The sequence below is a fragment of the Notolabrus celidotus genome, chromosome 17 (assembly GCF_009762535.1).
Source record: "Notolabrus celidotus isolate fNotCel1 chromosome 17, fNotCel1.pri, whole genome shotgun sequence".
NCBI classification, from domain to species: Eukaryota; Metazoa; Chordata; class Actinopteri; order Labriformes; family Labridae; genus Notolabrus; species Notolabrus celidotus.
The window spans coordinates 18,912,153-18,931,327 of record NC_048288.1 but is presented as its reverse complement, the minus strand read 5'-3'; the positions used below and the strand labels follow the sequence as shown (position 1 = coordinate 18,931,327).

Below are 19,175 nucleotides of genomic sequence, written 5' to 3'. Positions count from 1 at the left end.
CAGTTACTATGATAAGCTGCAGCGCCTCCTGCTGGTTGCCATCAGAACACTGAGGACAGATGAAAAAGCTCCAAACTAAATGGTTCAAATAATGACTTCAGTCAAGGAGCTTCATTTGTTTTTTTTCTGTGAGATAAAGTATGTGACTTTAATGTGTTTTAAAAAGAATTCTCCTTTATTAAAATCAATAATATTTAAAATAATGAAACACCAGGCCACAGAAAAAAAAACTGATCTCAAAGAGGCTTTTTATGTGGTATCAACATCGCTCCTGTGAGGCCGGACTTAACTTCAGGTGTGTGAACACACCTTTGTGCGTCCTGAGATCTGATCTCTCAGCACCACATATCCTCCGTATATGGTCTGGTAGGCATTTGCATTGGTCCCTCAGAGATCCCAATATAATAACAGACCTTGTGCTTCTGAAATATCCCTGATTTAATATTTCTCAACTGAGTATCTTTAAAATATCTGTGTAAAATTGTTTAACACTTCTTGTAACTAAACCATTTTTTGTAGTGTGGTCACTTAATGTCACAACTCTGAGCTTTCTCCATGCATTAGAACTCATGATCAGCCTCTGAGGTGGGATCACTCATTGATCTCTCACTGGATGCTGCTCAGCTTCACGAGCTCCATCTAAAGAAATGTAAATAAAGACGAGCAGGGGCAGCTTTCTTTTAGAGTTCAGTATTATTTGGCGATGATAACGGCTGACAGAATAAAATACACATAAAGCTTTAACATATTGGCTTATTTAAAAAAAGCAGTGCTACATGATATATAACATAATAATACATGATTAATGCACACAAAGAAGCTGCAAACAAAAAGAGAGATAAAGTCAGAACACTGATGGAGCTTCCCGCTCTCATGATTTAAACTGCATCTGCAGGTGACCTTTAAAGTAACAGCTTAAAGACATTACAGTCTCTATGGACCTGCAGCCGCTCCGTGGTGCTGTACAACCCATCGGTCCGCAGTCTGCAGGATACTTGGCTGGTATAATCCAGTATGTTTCAGTATAATCCAGTATGTTTCAGTATAATCCAGAATATGTTTGACTATGTTAGACTGGGAGTCTCTCTCTCCCAGCAGAAACAGTCTTTAGCTGCAGATCTTCCAGAATATGGTCTGTCTGTCCTCTCCTCCTGTGATCACTGAGCCGCACAGCTCGTTCATCCACATGGCCGTCACTGCACCTAAGGAACCAACATATGATGCATAAATAGAATTTATTAATAGTAGCTTTAGTAACATAAAAAATGAATTATCTATACACTATACTCTACATGTTTGACTTTATCAAACAGTTATTTCATGCAGATTAGAGCATGAGGCAGAGCTAATATCATCTGTTTAAAAGCTCTACAGGTTTTTATTTACTGTCAGAAACAAAGGAAGGCAGTGATTCTTCCAGAGTCCGTTTTTTACTAAATAGTAGTGTTCATTTTGGCGGCTATTTTAGATTTAGTCTTAGTCTTAGTCTTTAGACGAAAATGCCTGTTAGTTTTAGTCACATTTTAGTCTTTTCAACCCTTTATAGTTTTAGTCTAGTTTTAGTCGACTGAAACTCAAAACATTTTAGTCTTTGACTGTTGCCAAAACATTTTCACTCTTTAAATAATTAATGTAGTCGATCAGATATTGGTAACAGGGTTATACTAAGTGTTAAAATCGTCAACATTTCACTCTTAACACTTTTACTTGTGTAATATCTTAAGATAATTAATTCAGCCTGTCCCTGCTAAAATGTCAAAAGAAAACATTCTTGATGTGACCACTATGACTGTATTTAGATTCTCTTGATTCACAGAAAAATGCCATGAAAGGGCTGAATTGCACATTTACGACGGCCCTTGAATGCACCTGCAGTGAAAGGTGCACCGGACAGACCGTCAGTTCACGGCAATCTAAAATGCATCTTCATCTTTGATGACAAGGAGTTGATCAAAACTTACTAAATGTGTCTGATGTATCACCAAACTGGATTAAATCAAGCTGTAGACGAGGAGCTTTTGACCGTTATAGCAGCAAAAACAGCAAACGTCAAATATTAAACAGATGTCCCCCGTTTTTTTTTTTGTCACTAACGCACACCGGGGGGTTAAAAACTTTAATGAAGATGAGACAGATGCATAGAGGTGAGGAGAGCTGGTTCATAAAGCACACCTGCTGCAGGTAGAGACCAAACTAACACTGCGCCCTTCAGATAAAAACTCAGCCTGTCACAGGAATTAATCACTTTTATTTCTAAAGATTAGACGCACAGCGGGGGAAACATGGATTCTTAATGTCCGACGGTCGGCCACTAATGTTTTCGTCTCATCATCGTCTCATCAACAAAATCAAAACCTACGTTAGTCTTAGTTTTTTGTTATCAGTGAAGCACTTAAGCTTGTCAGAGTCTCGTTTTCGTCATGAAAATATGAGTTGCTGACAAACATTTATCGTCATAATTTCATCAACGAAATTAACACTACTAAATAGGTGATCTGCAGAGTGTGTGGGTGAAGTCTGAACCTGAGTGAGCAGGGATCCTCTTGATGATGGTGTTACTGAGCAGATCCCACAGCAGCAGAGCTCCAGACTGACTCCCAGCCAGCACCAAGCTGCCATCCCAGCAAAAACACCTGCAGGCACACAGACAGACAGTACACCTTTAAATGTCTGGCTCTGTAAACATCAAGTTAACTCTACTCCCTGTGCTTTTATATGAAGCTGCTCTGTGTGCTCTGACCTCTGCTCCTCCTCAGCTCTCACAGATGAGATCACCATCCCCGTCTGAACGTCGATCACCTTCATGCAGCAGTCTGCTCCGACACTCAGGACATGGCGACTGTCTGAAGAGGAAAACACACGAGTCATGAACACCTCGAGTAAGCAAGGTTCCTTCATTATACCCACAGATGCTTTGAGCTCTTCTCTCCGTTAGAGGTCGGTTTTATTGTCATTGCACTCTGTGTTCTCACCAGGGCTGAAGGCCACGTGGTGGATGGTTCCTGAGTGACAGTTGACCTGCTGAAGTGTGGTGTTGCTGCTGGTGTCCCAGATGGTGACGGTCCCATCTTTGCAGCCAGAGACGAGCAGAGTCCCTGCTGCGCTCAGAGAGATAGTGTTCACCTATGCACAGGTGTAAGAGAGAGAGAGGTACAGAGGGAGGAACAGACTGTTTTATTCTGGGAGCTGCAGCTAATCAACACTTTTTAAAATAAACTCAATTCTACTCAAGAGCACTTTTTATAAAAAGATGCAGCTCAAAGTGCTGTACATAAAAAGGTCAAAATGACACAGCCGCGAAAACCCCCAAAATAAACACAGATATTTCTACAAAAAGAAATCATTCAAAGTATTCCACACTTTAAAACATGCTCACCCCTGCATCGTGCTCCAGCTCGGCCAGTAAGTTAAACTGGGATCTCTTGTGGGTGGACGAGCTGTCAGCAGGACACTGCCACACCTGAGAAACAAACAGCACACAACACACAGTCTGTTAACACACTAGTGTGAGATCATATTTTACACCAAGTCCAGCCGGACAACCCACATCACTCCAGTTCTATCTTCCCTACATTGGCTACCACTTAAATTTAGGATTCATTTTAAGGTTCTTGTTTTTGTGTATAGAGCTCTGCATGGTCAGGCTCCTGTATATATCGCCGACCTGCTCCACCCCTACCTCACCAGTAGGTCGCTCAGGTCTTCAGACCAGGGCTTGCTGGTTGTCCCTCGAGCTCGTCTAAGGACAAAAGGTGACTGTGCGTTTGAAGTGCACTCTTCCTGTAAATATTCGCTCAGCTGTCTCTGTTGTCACTTTTAAAAAACTCTTAAAGACACATTTATTTAGACAAGCCTTCAACTCACCTTGTACAGACTAATGTTTTAATTATGCTATTGTCTTTTTCTTTTAATGTTTTATGATTTCACTTGAATATTTTTCCTGTGAAGCACTTTGTGATTTTATTCTATGAAAGGCGCGATACTAAATAAAATCTACTTACTTACTTACTTACTCTCACCTCAACTCAACTCATACAGTGTTCTGAGCAAATACACTCAGAATGGAGTTTCACAGAGCGTACTGCACTGTGAGGACACATCCATAAAGCTGAACCTGTTGAATGCAGTTTGCTTTTTTTTGTGCCTGGAAGCAATGAAGTAATACTTTTAGACTTTATTTACAGGTTTACTATTTTAGGTCATCCAGAGGTAGAATAGATGTCCTGATCTCTGGAGGGTTTGAGTGAGGCATCCCTTATAAATACAACAGAGCAGTTCCAACCAACTCTCAGCAGACGGAACTGTGCGGCGTTGTTGTTGTTGTTACTGCTTCTGTTTTTTCAATTAGGCTCATTTGCATAGAAACAGGTTAATTTTGCCTTGAATTAATGTACGGTGGCTAATTTACATGAATGCAAACAGAAGAAGCACACAGAGATGTTATTTGTTCTACATGTGCTCTCAGGATTAGATGGTCTTTTTGTTGTAAAGGTGATTTTTGGGCCCTTTATGCCTTCATTGAGAGGAAAGGATTGTAGATAGAGTTGGGAACAGGGCTTAGAGGTAGGAGATGATATGTACCAAATGGCCATGGGTGGAAGTTGAATTCAAGGCTGCTGTAGCCTCTCTACATGAGGCGGGTGATTTAACTGCTGAGACGTGCCTTTCTGTCTCATCTGCACAGGTTTAGTGAGGCTGTTCAGTCCTTTTGATTTTGGGTTACCTTTACAGTTGAATCCCAGGATGCCGTGTAGAGCCGCTCATCAAACCAGCACACTTGACTGACGGCGTCATCGTGACCCATCAGAGTGTCCTGTCTCCGGCCGAATGGGACCGAGTAGAAATAACTGAAGGTAGAGAAACATAAAGGTTACTGTGAAGAAGTGGATAAATATTTAACAAAGATTTGTCTATTTACAGTTCTGTACATACACATTGTTGTCCCAGGAGGAACACACCACCGTTTTACTGTCTGCCAGCATCAAACATGAGGAGAGAGCCTGAAAGGAGGTTTTAAAATTAGAGACAGACAGGCAGACATGATGAACCAGAGGTTTAACTTTATTATAAATAAACAGCTCTGTACCATGTTAGAGAAGGAGACGCTCCTCTGGAAATCCTTCAGCTCTCTGGAAAACATTTTCAGATTCGAGTCTGAAATAAAAGAACACACAGGAGAGTCATACAGGGAACAACTCAGTGCTTTGTCCTCCTATTACCATCTTATCATCTGATTCGCTCCTGTAAAATCTGAAACCTTTCTACTCCTGGTGGGAGGATTCTCAACCAGACAGACGGTCAATAACATTTAAATAGGAGAAGACAAAGAGAGTGAGGTGTTCAGTGCTCTGTCTCAGTCCTGTGTCGTGTTTCAGTAAGTTTATTTTAAACCTTTTAAAATCCTCAGTGGAGCATCTTGTAAACAACAGTGTGAAAAACCTCCTGCAGTCACTATCCCCTATTCTTTAAATACTTTTTACACTACAACATTCACATGCACACCAACACGCTTATAACTGCATACACACAATTCATGGACCTCCCTTTTCAAATCCCTTCTCCCTCTCAAGGCCACTGAACTAATCTTGTGTCTCTTCATGTCTTTATCTTCTCTTTTTGTTTTTTTTTTCCTTTCTTTTTTTACATTTTATTTTAGTAATTGTTTTTTTCTCTTTTATAGCAATCTCTATTTGCTCTCTGCTTTCAGAGACAGTAAAAAAAACTAAAAACTTTTGTCAGACCTTGTGATGTGGAGAAAATGGCTGATCCATCTCGACTCACAGCGATGCCCGTCACAGACCTGCCAGATCAACACAAAGAGCACAGTGATTAAAGCGCACACACAGGAATACCAAACACTGGTGGATTTTTTTTTTTTTAAGTCATGTTTTTTGGGGCATTTTTGCCTTTAATGACAGGACAGCTGAAGAGACAGGAAATGTGGGGAGTGGGGGAAGACATGCAGCAAATGGTTGACCGGCCAGGAGTCGAACCGGCGACCTCTGCAACAAGGACTATAGCCTCTATACGTGGGGCGCTTAGACCGCTAAGCCACCAGCGCCCCACACTGATGCATTTTAACACAGATCAGACTGAGACATGTGACATAGAGATCTGAACTTTCTTTGACAATTGAGATATTACAATAAGAAGAAAACTCTTTTTTTTTTTTTAACTCTACAGGTTTCTATTTTCTATTCTATTCTACTTAAGAAATATAATGCATTTTCACATCTTAACAGTGTGTGCAGAAGTTACTGCATGAACTTCCTTATATTCAAAGTTTGAATATACAGCTATCTCTACCTTTTCTGCGACAACTTTAGTTTTGATGACTCACTCAATTTGTCTCTGAACTAACTCTTTGTGTCTGAAGACTCACTCTGTCTGCGGACTTACTATTTATGTCTATCAACTAACTCCTTATTTCTGCTGATTCACTCTTTGTGTCTATAAACGAACTCCTTATTTCTGCTGACTCACTCTTTCTGTCTTTTAACTGACTCCTTATATCTGCTGACTCACTATTTATCTTTTAACTAACTTCTTATTTCTGCTGACTCTCTCTATGGAAACTGACTGACAGTATATTGACTTTCTGCTGACTCACTCTTTATGTCTATTAACTAACTCCTTATTTTTGCTGACTCACTCCTTATTTCTGCCAACTCCCTCTTCATGTAAACTGACTCACTATTTATGTCTATAAACTAACGCCTTATTTCTGCTGACTCACTCTTCATATAAACTTACTCACTCTTTATGTCTATTAACTAACTCCTTATTTCTGCTGACTCACTCCTAATGTCTGTCGACTCACTCTTTCTTTATGCCAACTCACTCTTCATGTAAACTAACTCACTCTTTATGTCTATTAACTAACACCTTATTTCTGCTGACTAGCTCTTTATGTCTATTAACTAACTCCTTATTTCTGCTGACTCACTCCTTATGTCTGCAGACTCACTCTTTCTTTATGCCAACTCACTCTTCATGTAACTGACTCACTCTTATGTCTACAAACTAACTCCTTATTTCTGCTGACTCACTCTTTAAGTCTAACAAATAACACCATATGCCTTATGACGGACTCTTTAAGCATTATGACTCACTCTTCCTACATGCTTAATCACTCTTTGTATCTGCTGACTCATTCTTTATATCTGCGGATTCACTCTTTATTCGCTGACTCACTCTTTATGGATCTTGTGGCTGCAGACCAGCGTGAGGTTTCCCATGTTCGTCCAGACCAGCCTCCTGCTCTCCTCGGTCAGATCTTCGAAGGATGAGTCCTCGCTGTTAGACGCTAAAAACACAATGGATACATACCAGGAAAATAAACAGCATGAACTGTTAGGGCAGTGGCTCTTAAACTTTTGTTTTCAAGGACACCCTGAGTTCTGTTAAATCTTTTTGGTAGAAAGTTATTCTATAATAAAAAGCACTTTAACAATAAAATATGTAAACTTCTCCAGGACTCTAAAATACAACACATTACACTCAGGGGAACCCTAACAAAGACAGATGCTTTTTATATTAAGGTAATCGATGTTTCTATTGACTCAACAGAAATATCACAATGAGCAGATTTTTACAGTTTTTAACATAATTTTGTTTTTTGTTGGTTAAAAGAACAATAGGACAAACCGTCTCAAAATCAAGCCCCTTGGTATAGTACTTGTGTGTGTACCTGGGGACAGCTCACTCAGAGGTGAGGTATTGCTCGGGCTGCGGGTCATGTTATGGAAGCGGGGCGTGATCCTCTGAGGGTGGGGACTGGTGAACAGCTGTGTCGGGGTCTGACCAAACTCCAGGATCTGAGTCAGCATGGCGATCCGCTGGTCCGGGTCCTTGATGCTGCACACAGACACAGAAAAAGAGATAATAATACAACCTAATATTCAATATTTTTTTTACCATAATAATCATCATGTGTGTGTTTGGTACCTGTCACAGTCAATGCCTCCCTCGTACGTCAGCGGGTGAAACACTGAAAGACAAAGAGAACGATGTTAGTAATCATGAAGTTCTTATAGGGTTGATATATGGGCTGTATAAAAATGGACGATTTGATAGCTCCAATAGAGTGAAGCCAAAACTGTTAGAGCTCCACCTGCTGACTGGCTTCAGTATAGGTCATAAGCTTGCCTCCTCTATGTTAACCAATGGGACAAACTATAAAGGCCAAATATAGGTCAAGTAAATGCTTCTCCAACTTAGTGCCTGTCATTATAGTCAGTTTCTATCATGCTGATTTATGTCCAGCTACTTTTGTACAACAGGAGGAGGTGGAGATGCATCGTCCATTATTATACACAGTCAGTAGTTTACGTAGCAGACAGCTGTCTGTGAGTTAAGTTTACCGTTATGAGCAGCAACAGCTTCGCTCCCTCTCTGCCTAAACCCGAACACAAGGTCGATCCACTCGTGAAGATGTTCAGACACAAACTGACTCTCCAGAGCTGTCCGGTGCTTCTGCAGGAAATCACTGCTGTCTGCGCATGTGTGCACACACACACACACACACACACACACACACACACACACACACACACACACACACACACACACACACACACACACACACACACACACACACACACACACACACACACACACACACACACACAGAGGAGACAGTAGAAATAAGGGTCAGGATTTAATCATGTTTCAAGGGTATAATTAAAGGAACCTAAACCAGTCATTTTCACATATTTGAGACCTTCATCCTGACATTTGATTGCAAATTTGAAATATAAACATGTCAACCTAATGTCACAATTACATGCAAGGAGTGTGACGTGATGTTTCAGGTTCAGGATTTAAAACATGGTCTGCATGATTCTTGTGTTTTAGATTCTGAACAGGATGCTACCTGAGGCCCACGGAGGGAGAGCCACATTACAGACAGATTTTCCGTTCTGTCTCCTGCCCAGATCCAGACTCAGTTTGTTTTCCAGAAAGCTTGAGTCGTTCCCGTAAAACTCAGGAATCAGCTGGAACACATTAAACATACAAGCCATCAAACACTTTCCTCCAAAAACTGATCCAGCACATTTTTATACTTCATACTATAAATATGTAACGTGTTATATTCTATTAGATCAAATAATCCATCCATCCATCCATCCATTATCTTGACCGCTTATCCTGTTAGGGGTCATGGGGGGTTGGAGCCTATCCCAGGTGGCTTCGGGCGCACACATTCACACCTAGGGGCAATTTAGAGTGATCAATCAATCTGGTGAGCATGTTTTTGGACTGTGGGAGGAAGCTGGAGTACCCGGAGAGAACCCACACATGCACGGGGAGAACATGCAAACTCCACACAGAAAGGCACCGGCCCAGCCGGGGATTCAAACCAGGAACCTTCTAGCTGAGAGGCAACAGTGCTACCCACTGCACCAACGTGCAGCCAGATCATATAATCATTATCTAAAATCTAAAATATTTTACCTCTTTGAAGTCTGTGGCCCCTTCTAAGCAGTTTTTCCAGGTTTCACCAACGCTGTTAGAAATCATGAAAAAAAAATCAAGAAAAGCCACAAGAGGAATTCTTCTAAAAAAGATTAAAATACTACACTGAATAAACTCCACACAATGTCATTTACCAGGTATGGCAGATTTTAACACCTTTTACTCAGTGATAGAGGAGTTTTTCCATCATAGTCATGAACTTACAAGATGATAGAAGTTAGTTATTATGTAATAAACTTAGCGTAAGCTTGTTTGTATGTTTAGTTTGTAGCTGTGATTTAAGCAGGATAATCCATAGTGAGCGGTTGAGGTGAGACTCAGATGCCCAAACACTCACCACACATTATCCCCAACATCACTGTCCAATGTTTTACAATGCTAATATAAAAATGTACCTGTTGAACATGCGGTCCGCGTGGTCATAGCGTCCGTTCTGCAGACACAGCATGTGCTCAGGAGCTGCAGAGGAGCAGACAGACATCGACTGTAACACCGATAATATGTCCTAACAGAGATTATTGAACGTCCTGTTTGTGTGATCAGTCTCTCAGTGAACAAACACTGTGTCACAGAGACCCTCTGACTGTGCTCTGCAGCTTCAAACTGCGTCCACTAATACCTGATTTAATATTCAGTCTTTTATGTGAAGTTTTTCACATATGAGGATGTGTCCACTCTGGTTCAATATTCATATTTTCATGATATTTTGATTATTAATAGTTTGACATTTGAGGATTTTTCTGTATCTTTTTATGTATGGAAGTGCGTTTGAGACGTACCGACTCTGACCAGGTAAAACAGGACGTATCCTGGAGAAGAGTAGTGACTGCCGTACATGAAGGCGGGGTCGGGCATGCCTCTGTAGCGAGCCTGTGGAAATGAAAAAAAGCTGTGGTAACTGAGGATTGAAACAGGGTTGTCTGTTGGCTTTTACACTCATGCTGTTCTGTTATTCAAAGCCTTCTGCTCGTAAACCTATTGGCATTAAACACTTCAGAAAGATACTTTTAAATTTCAGTTTCTAAACTATTCTACTCCTGATTCCTAAGTCCCAGATTCACTGTTAACACACTAGATCTGCTGATCTCCTGTAGTCAGTTGTGTGTATTCTCTCCTCTCTTTGAGACTTTATAAAAGCACCAAAATCTGTTGGTAATTTCTGACAAGACTTTTCAGATGCTTTGATTTTATGCTGTGTCATGTCCTGTCAGAGGCCCTCAAGAGCTGCACGGGTTAAGAAGTGAACTCAGTCAAAAATGAGAACTGCAACAGTCCTTCAAGAAACATTGCACGGCATGCTGTTGCACTGGTGTTCACTTTTTTATCCATGCGACTCCCCCTTCATTAGAAAATGTAAGCATCGCAGGCCTGGAGTATCCAAAGAGCACCCGATGTGGCTTGGACTATACCACTGAAATGGCAAATGTTTTTACCTCTAAACCAAGCCCCTGTTTTTGTTTTACTTTCACCTTTAATTTAAGAATTAAGAACTGCTGAACTCACCAGCAGTCTGTCGAGTCTCTCTTTGTTCAGAGCTCCCACAGGTTTGCTCAGGTCTCTGAATGTGTCGATGTTAGTGAGGTCTGGGACAGAGAAGAAGAAAATGAACCACTGAAACATTTTTATCATAAAAACTGACCTGTTCACTAAACTTCAAGATTCAGAAACATCCAGAGCAGTATGCGAACTGTACTATAACCACAGTAACATGTCCTGTAAGTGTCTTCCAAGTGTCTCTGTCTGTCTCACCCAGCTGGGGGCTGCTGTAGTCGTTGAGGACCCAGGGGAAGACAGGGTACTGGGACAGGTCGTTACAGCTGCGGTCCGCAAGGTTGTTCAGATGCAGCAGGTACTGATAGTTACTCAGGTGACCCCGCTGCCACTGCAGCATGTAGCTTTCTGCCGTGTGCTCCGTCATGTGGTTCTCTGAGGGAGACACACTGATGTTAGACATATCTTCAGTACCAGTTTCACAAGGTGCAAGCAAACATTTTGGATCAATGCTGATGGCTGATGAACTTCAGAAAAGGATCAGAAGTAGGGTTGCAAAATTCCAGGAATTTTCAAACTTGGAACTTTCCATGGGAATTAACAGGAATAAACAGGAATTTACTGAGTTGAAGGTTGGCTCTTATTAGGGAACTTAAATATAGTTGGGGAAAATATATTTTAGCATAATCCTGACTAAAACAACCGGGTTTCATGCAAGAAGATGCTTTTTTATTTGCATTTTGAATGGGACTTTTTTGGAGGGAGAGCGCATGTTTTCATTTAACATTTTGAATGGGACTTTGTTGGGATTGCATTTTTGTTCATTTTTGAATGGGTTGGGTCGGGGGGTTGAGTAATATTTAACTCAATATTCATGTTTTTGTTCTTCAATGAAAAAATTGATTGTTCAATAAAATATTTAACACTTGATAAAGTTCTACTTACAAATAAATCTGTTTTAATTGTATTATTTTGGATGGATGTCTGCTTATAACAAAAGAAATATTTATGCTTGGATACGATACCTTTCCATTAAATTAGCCTCAATTCCCAGTTAATTGCCATAAATTCCCATTAATACCCATAGAAATTTACCGGAAATTTTCCACTCCTTTGCAACCCTAGTCAGAAATCCAAATTATTGCGGAGTGTAAAAGTTTTGTCTCAATTTTGTCTCAAAAGTATCTATCAGCAGGTTGTTTTCATGTAAAGAGGGCTTTTGCAGGACAAGTTCCATCATTGTTACACTCCCAGTTTTTCCTCACCCAGAAACGTGGCGATGTAGTAGTAGATCTCGTCTCTGTCAGCAGTGTTGTAAAACTTCAAGTAGATGTCGGAGCAGAAATCATTCTCAGTGCAGAAAACCTCCAGACCCTGAGAGAGGAGAGACAACAACGCAGGTAATCACACGTTTACAGAAACCTTTGGTCACTGCAATCATTGAAAAAAAACTTTTTAGGATCTGAAGGTACTCAAAGAAACGAAATCAAAAATAAGGATGAGGGCGTGGTTCTCATCACTGAGTTCAATCTCAGATACAGAACAACAGAGTCTGATTGGTGTCCTCATGATACCTCAGGGCTCACGGACACATTAACTTCTGTTAGTTAATTTAGTGACACATCATTAACTCAGCTGGTTGCTTGGCTTGTTTGACTCACCAGAGGTCTAAGTCCATGTCGTCTTTTGTAGATTCTTCTCACTTTGTGCAGTTTGATTTGAATCGCCTGCTCCTAAAGCATGCGTCATATAAAAACAGGTCATTTACCTCCACTGAATGAAAAGATGTCTGTGAATCATTTACTCTCAGCTGATTATCTCACCGGGTATCCGTTGAGCGGTTGGAAGTAAAGGCTCTGGTCTGTGATGCAGACGTGACCCGGGTTAGACACCAGAGGGGTGACCATCTCCACCGCACACTCCATGTGAGGCTTCTCCGCTACACTCTGAAAACTTCCACCACAATGGATGCCTCCTCATTAGATAATATTAAATAAAACAGAAAGTGTGAGAGGCAGAGAGAGAAATGTGAATCAAAGATCCTCTGTATGATTTAATCTACATACCAGTTTTTATCAAACGACGTCCTCGCCAGGCGGGACTGTAGATTAGCTGCGATCTAAAACACAACAGAAAGATCTTTTTTTATCAAACTGATTCAAATAAAACTTTATTCATAAAGCACCTTTCATGAAAGAAACGCAGGTCAGCTTCAGGATTAAGATTAAATAGATTGCATAACACAGCATGGAGAGTAAAACCCACTGAAAATAATAAAGTTTGAAAAAGTTATGGTACAATGATTGCAGCTGAAGTGAAGATACTGAATGTTTTAGTGTCTCCTGAAGTATTTACATGAGCCAGCTTCCCTCTTATCAACAGGTAGATTCATCCAGAGCTTCAGGGCGTGTCTAACAGATGATTACACAGCAATAACCAGCAATACGTTTAAGTTTGTCCAGTAGAGTAGGATGTAGAGGATTCATAGCATGATCAACTATCATTACTGGGAGAACTGGGACTGATGGAACGGAAAAGGGGGTGTCAGACGAAGAAGTGAAGACAAGTCAGTGAATCTGGATGAGGAGAATAAATGTAACAGAACACTGTTCTCCTGCTCGATAACCCTGGTGATGTGCTCTCTCTTGCTGCCGATCTGTCTCCATCTATCTCCATGTCTGGGTGTTAGGGGCATTAGGGTCATATGGTCGGTTATGTAACTTATCAGTAGAACATAAATGTTGGGATGAAGGCGTGACGGGTTTCCTCAATGAGCACTAATCCCTGTCATCAGAGCACAAGTACCTCGTGTTTATTTGAAAGTCTATAATCAGGCACTAAAGTGAGTTAGACTATATGGAGGTAAATACAGAAAGCAGAAAGGGTCAGTCAGGTTTTGAGATTTAGGTCCTCTCAGGTAGAAACTGGGAACTTTTTCTTTACAGGTTCTCTCACCATGGCGGTCTGGTCTCCCAGTTTGTCCAGACGAGACGCTCTGTGGAGCTGCAACATTCAGAGAGAGCAGAACAACATGAGCGCAGAGCAGGTACACAAATACAGGAATTACCCAAACACAGTGAAGATAAGTTTAAGAAAAGACAACACTACCATCACTCTGAGAGAGCACATCAAACATCATACCTGCAGTAACGTTTGTACCACGTCCTCTGTTTTACTGCAGACCTCCAATCGAAAGGTGACTTTCCTCTCCCCCTGAAAGAGTTAGGGCAGAAGTAATCAAACATTTCAGAGCTGACGTCATGATTGATGGAAAGTTACAGTTGCTGACAGAGTCTGTAAAGGCTTTGTGTTTACATATTTTTAAACCAGGAATCAAATCAAAGCTGACTGCACACTCAGCTTACAATACAGCTCACAAAGCTGGGTTCATGTTACGACCACCTCACAGTTGTTCACATTTTATTTCACTGGAGGGAACTGAAATTAAAGTATAAATGAATATGACTGTAGTTGCAGATCATCTTGTTTGCTTTAACAGCTCATTAACAGGAATTAGTGGTAATTTCAGTCTGTCATAACAGGATAAAAACTCCTCACTGGAGCTTTTAGGCTATGTTCACACTGCAGGCAAAAGTGGCCTAAATCCAATTTTGGGGGGTTAAGTGACCAGGTCAGATTTTTTAGAGGCAGTGTGAACACTGAAATCTGGCCCAAATCTGATTTAGACCACTTCCATATGTGGTCCTGAATCAGATACAGATCAGATTTTTTTCAATGCGACCTCAGTGTGAACGGCCAAGGCGTCACAATTCTGCGCGGCGGTAGCCTTGCAAAAATGGAGGATAGCAACGATGGAGTTTATGGATTTATGGCTTTTTCTTTATACTTGACCTCCTCCACACCTGGTCATTCATTCTCCGGCTCCCACTGCACAAAAACTTTGTAACAAAGGTGAGAATGCTGACTTCCTCCATGTTTGCGTTTGTGAAACAGCTGCATGTGACGTCATTGTTACTGTTCTTTTGCCCATGCGGGGCAGTTCGGAGCCGCAAACAGTTCACACTGGAATCGGATACACGTCACATTATAGATGGTAATGTGAACAGGTAAACAAAAAATCGGATCTGAGCAAAAAATTGGAATTGAGCATTAAGCCTTGCAGTGTGAACGTAGCCTTAGCGATGTAATGACATCCAACAAGAGAAGTTAAAGACAGACAGCGCCCGTCTGCAGTTATAACGTGTATCAGTATTCATTTCTCATCTCACTGATTAAATGGTCCCTGATGTGTAGAGATTTTGAACCGTCTCATCAGGTACTATTACATTCCTCGATTTCACTCATTACAGTGGCAGGCAGAGTTCTTTCTTCTGAGTTTTCTGAAAGGTTTAAGAAACAGCTCGGAGGAGACTCCCTGCTGTGTTTGCTCACACTCACCCTCTCATTTCTGTACGAAGCGATCACGTTGCTCTCTTTGATGTAAATCACCTGAAATCAGAGTGTAAAACAAATCAGACAAGGCAGGATCAAATCTAATAGAACCACAAAGATGTATTACAGAGGAACAAACAGGTCAGTTTGTAAAGAAATATAACATCTACGTGATTATTATGTCTCACCTGGGTACATGAAATACAGATAGCAGATGGGCGAGGACTGTGAAAACACAGAAATATTAAACACCATTATAGTTCACAATAGTTTACAAAGACATTAAATAAAGAGCACTATACAAAACCAGCTTCATCTTTCAGACAGAAGAGTTTTTACAGTTTTTTAATTTGCAAATATCAGATACAGTCTGCTCAAACATTTATATGTCACAGAACCAGTTTGACTGAATCAACATTAACACTGTGAACACCTCTGACTACACACCACGCTACACACACTCACTCATTGAACGGGTTGTTCTCTCTCTCCACAAACTCGATCTGCTTACAGTCTCTGAGAGGGATCTGCACACAGATTAAAATGTGTCATCATCTTCAAAGACATGCAGAGAAAGACACACATTAGATGTACACAATACAGTTGACACACTGCTGTACTCAGTATAAACATACTGATGGTTCCTCTGGCTTCAGATCTGCCACATCAGACCATCTGAATACAGGTTTTTATCTATTTTATACAGTCTATGGTTTTTATGCTAATGATCAGAATTAAACACAGCTGATATTGAGCTACAAATACTGATGCATGGATTGTAAATTGTCAGGGATGATTCTGATGTTTAAAATTTCAATTTCAATGCCCCCGGTTTGACTTAGTGGTTAAAGCGCATGTTCCACATACAGAGGCTTAAGTCTTCATTGCAGGGGTCACCAGTTTCCGTTCTGGCATTTGCTGCATGTCATCCCCTGCTCTATACTCTTATAGAGCAAAATATCCCCAAAATAACTGGAAAAAATAATAAATAATGATCAATTTAGTGGATTCTGGGTTTTTTTGTGTAATTATTTTGTGTTGTTGTATTTGTACTTTGTGTTTTATTTTTGTTGTTGTATTAATTCCCTATTTGGTCCAAATAGCCAAATTCATCTTTACATTAAAAAATATTAGTGAACATTGTTAAAGTAATTCAGCCTTCATTACACTATCTTTGAGTAGCATAAATTCAATTGTGAAAATGTTCAGGATTCAATACCAAACACTAAGGTAGGATATGGATATATTTCAGAGTAGCCTACACCAGGGGTTCCCAAAGTGTGGGTCGGGACCCCCTGGTGGGTCACGTGACACAAATTGTGCGTTGTGACATGTCCTCCAGATTTTCTTTTTTAAAGTTATCTAAAAATATTACATTTTACCCATTTTAGTAAAAAATATCGACAAAAATAGTAGCTAAACTTGAAATAAAACCTTGAAAATAGAAAATGTAATGAGTTTTCTGTCTTTCTTTGTTGCCAGATGACTCCTAAGTTTAGGGTTAGTGAACAGTTAATTATCAAAAGCATCAGTAGCAGTAGGATAATTCATAACAGCACAGGAAACACAGCCACATGCTCATATAGGTAGGCTGATTTTCTGCAGACCAGCGAAATGAAGCCTGGGGGTCGTGGGTCGTTGGCACCCATATTTTGGGGGTCGCGGGCTGAAAAGTTTGGGAACCCCTGGCCTACACCACACTATGCTTTAGCTACTAGCTAGATTTTTTTGCATATTTCCAACAAGTTGGCTGTGACTTTCTGCTCTTATGAAGGTAACCTGTGTGTTGGAGCCAAATGTGAATGTTAATTCATGGTTCATCCCACATGGATAGAGCTACACAACTGCTTCACAAACAGCTTATTATCTTGTTATAGGGGCTCTGTAAGAATAACAGTTTATTATATAAAGTCATGACTAAATCAAACCTTTAAAATGGGCTCTGCATGATCATCAGGATCAAATATGACCGACCTGGAACAGACTTTCAACGAGCCTCTGACTTTTCTGGAAGGAAAAAAAACAGCGTATATTGTTGTTAGCATTATAATTTAATAACTTGTTCTTTTAAACTTCTAAACTAAACATTGTGTAAAATGCAGCTGTGCGGTGACTTTCTGTTTGTTCAGGCTCCAGAACAGGATAAAAGTGTTTGAACAGCTGCTCCTTACAAGTGAACTGAGGCTAGCTCTTAAAACATCACCTGAGAACACCTGACGGGTACAAGAGAGACGGATGCAAACATTGTGTCTCTTCATATGGATGTTTCTTCTTAACACACTTACCTGTCCTTTTTTGAAGGGGTTGCCACATGGTACGCAGTGTGCTGCTCAAAGTAATACTCCTCCAGATCCAACAACAGGAGGGAAAACCTGAGGGAGGAATGAATGAATGAATGAATGAATGAATGAATGAATGAATGAATGAATGAATGAATGAATGAAACAGGGGATGTTAGAGGACATGAGACAACACACATTCAGTTTTCAGTTTGATGAACATTAGAACACACAGAAAAACATGACAGTACACTGAATTTAAGGAAAAACATTCAAAACAAATCACAGTTTGTTTACAAGTGTTTACCAGGAGGCTGCAATGAACACAATAAACTGATGTCACTTAGTTCAGTGGCATTGTGGGTAATGTGGGCAGCAACTTGTGCCAAGGACAATTAAGGGTAAATCAAAAGTGTATCTGGTTCTGCTGCTTTTGCTTTGATCCTTTCTGTTTCCAAGTGTAACCAATGCATTGATCTATTTGAATATGAACACAGCACAGTCAGTTTAAACAACAGTGGTCTGATAAAAGCTCTTTGCACCTGATGCTGAAATATTTCATCCCCGTTCTTCAGAGCTGAGTAATCTGAAATCTAAAACCACACTGATGATCTGTGAAAGCGTTTACAGCGTCTGTGCTGGGAAACCTGAGCATATAAAACATTTATTCAATAATATACTACTTCCATTAGTTCAGACTGGACAGTATAGAATAGTATGCATTGGTTTTTAAAGCTCCTGGAAGTATAAGGATGAGTTTGGGTTGGCTCTTTAAGCTCAGAGAAAGTCCTGGCAGGGTATAAGGTTTCCCTCTCAGAGAGAAAACACACCAGAGACAAGACTCTACTAATATCAACACAACCTACAGCTGTCTATATCATTAAAGCACACTAGGCTACAGAGATTTGACAATAACACACAGTCTGATACAGTCCCTCAGTCTGCTCCGAGCCCTCCCTGTCTCTGTCTCTGTCTGTGATCATCTCTCAGCTGACGGAGCTGCATTCAGCACCGGGGAAGGGCCCAGCGGACATTCGGTCTAAAAGCAGCCGCTGTATGCTCATCACAGCGCGGACTGACCCTGCACACTAACCCGGTGTTCCAGGTAAAAACGTAAACAGCAGGTGAGCAGCTCTCACCTCTCTTTGGTCCGCTCTCTGCTCTTTAAAAAAGCCATGACCGAACAACATCCTCCTCTGAACCCCCGAACACACACACCGATCACATCTCTGTCAACACGGAAACCTGCGGGAAACCACGTGACTCAAGATCACCCGAGGAGAACAGCTGAGGTACCACTCTGACTGTGTTTCAGGGAAACGAAACTACAACAAAAAGGGAATTGGGTTTTTTACCTGTTTTTTACTCATTCACTATAAAAAACGGATGCTATGGGGTGCATTTTTTTTTTTTTTTGGACATTAAAAACTTTAGTTTCCAACAATTTCAAGATAACCTATTAAACAGGATGTAGGAATCAGTAATGACTGTATTGATTTGTGAAGTCTTATGCAGTAATGCAGTTCGTGCGTGGGT

General features: G+C 40.6%; 1 protein-coding gene across 1 annotated transcript; it reads right to left on the bottom strand.

Annotated features, from left to right (window-relative positions):
• Positions 1–231: 231 nt before the first annotated feature.
• On the bottom strand, positions 232–18,898 carry nsmaf (neutral sphingomyelinase (N-SMase) activation associated factor). The gene is made up of 31 exons (XM_034706832.1): positions 18,779–18,898; positions 17,646–17,732; positions 17,289–17,367; positions 15,826–15,887; positions 15,549–15,585; positions 15,367–15,417; positions 14,110–14,181; positions 13,924–13,971; positions 13,035–13,087; positions 12,792–12,921; positions 12,630–12,701; positions 12,234–12,342; positions 11,227–11,403; positions 10,981–11,060; positions 10,257–10,347; positions 9,873–9,936; positions 9,457–9,508; positions 8,876–8,996; positions 8,364–8,495; positions 7,948–7,990; positions 7,691–7,857; positions 7,195–7,306; positions 5,742–5,800; positions 5,087–5,154; positions 4,933–5,000; positions 4,724–4,847; positions 3,377–3,460; positions 2,973–3,123; positions 2,741–2,843; positions 2,524–2,633; positions 232–1,202 (listed from the first exon to the last, which is right to left on the bottom strand). The coding sequence occupies exons 1-31, from the start codon at positions 18,814–18,816 to the stop codon at positions 1,108–1,110; spliced, it is 2,739 nt and encodes a 912-aa protein (XP_034562723.1). The 5' UTR covers positions 18,817–18,898; the 3' UTR covers positions 232–1,107.
• Positions 18,899–19,175: the final 277 nt, after the last annotated feature.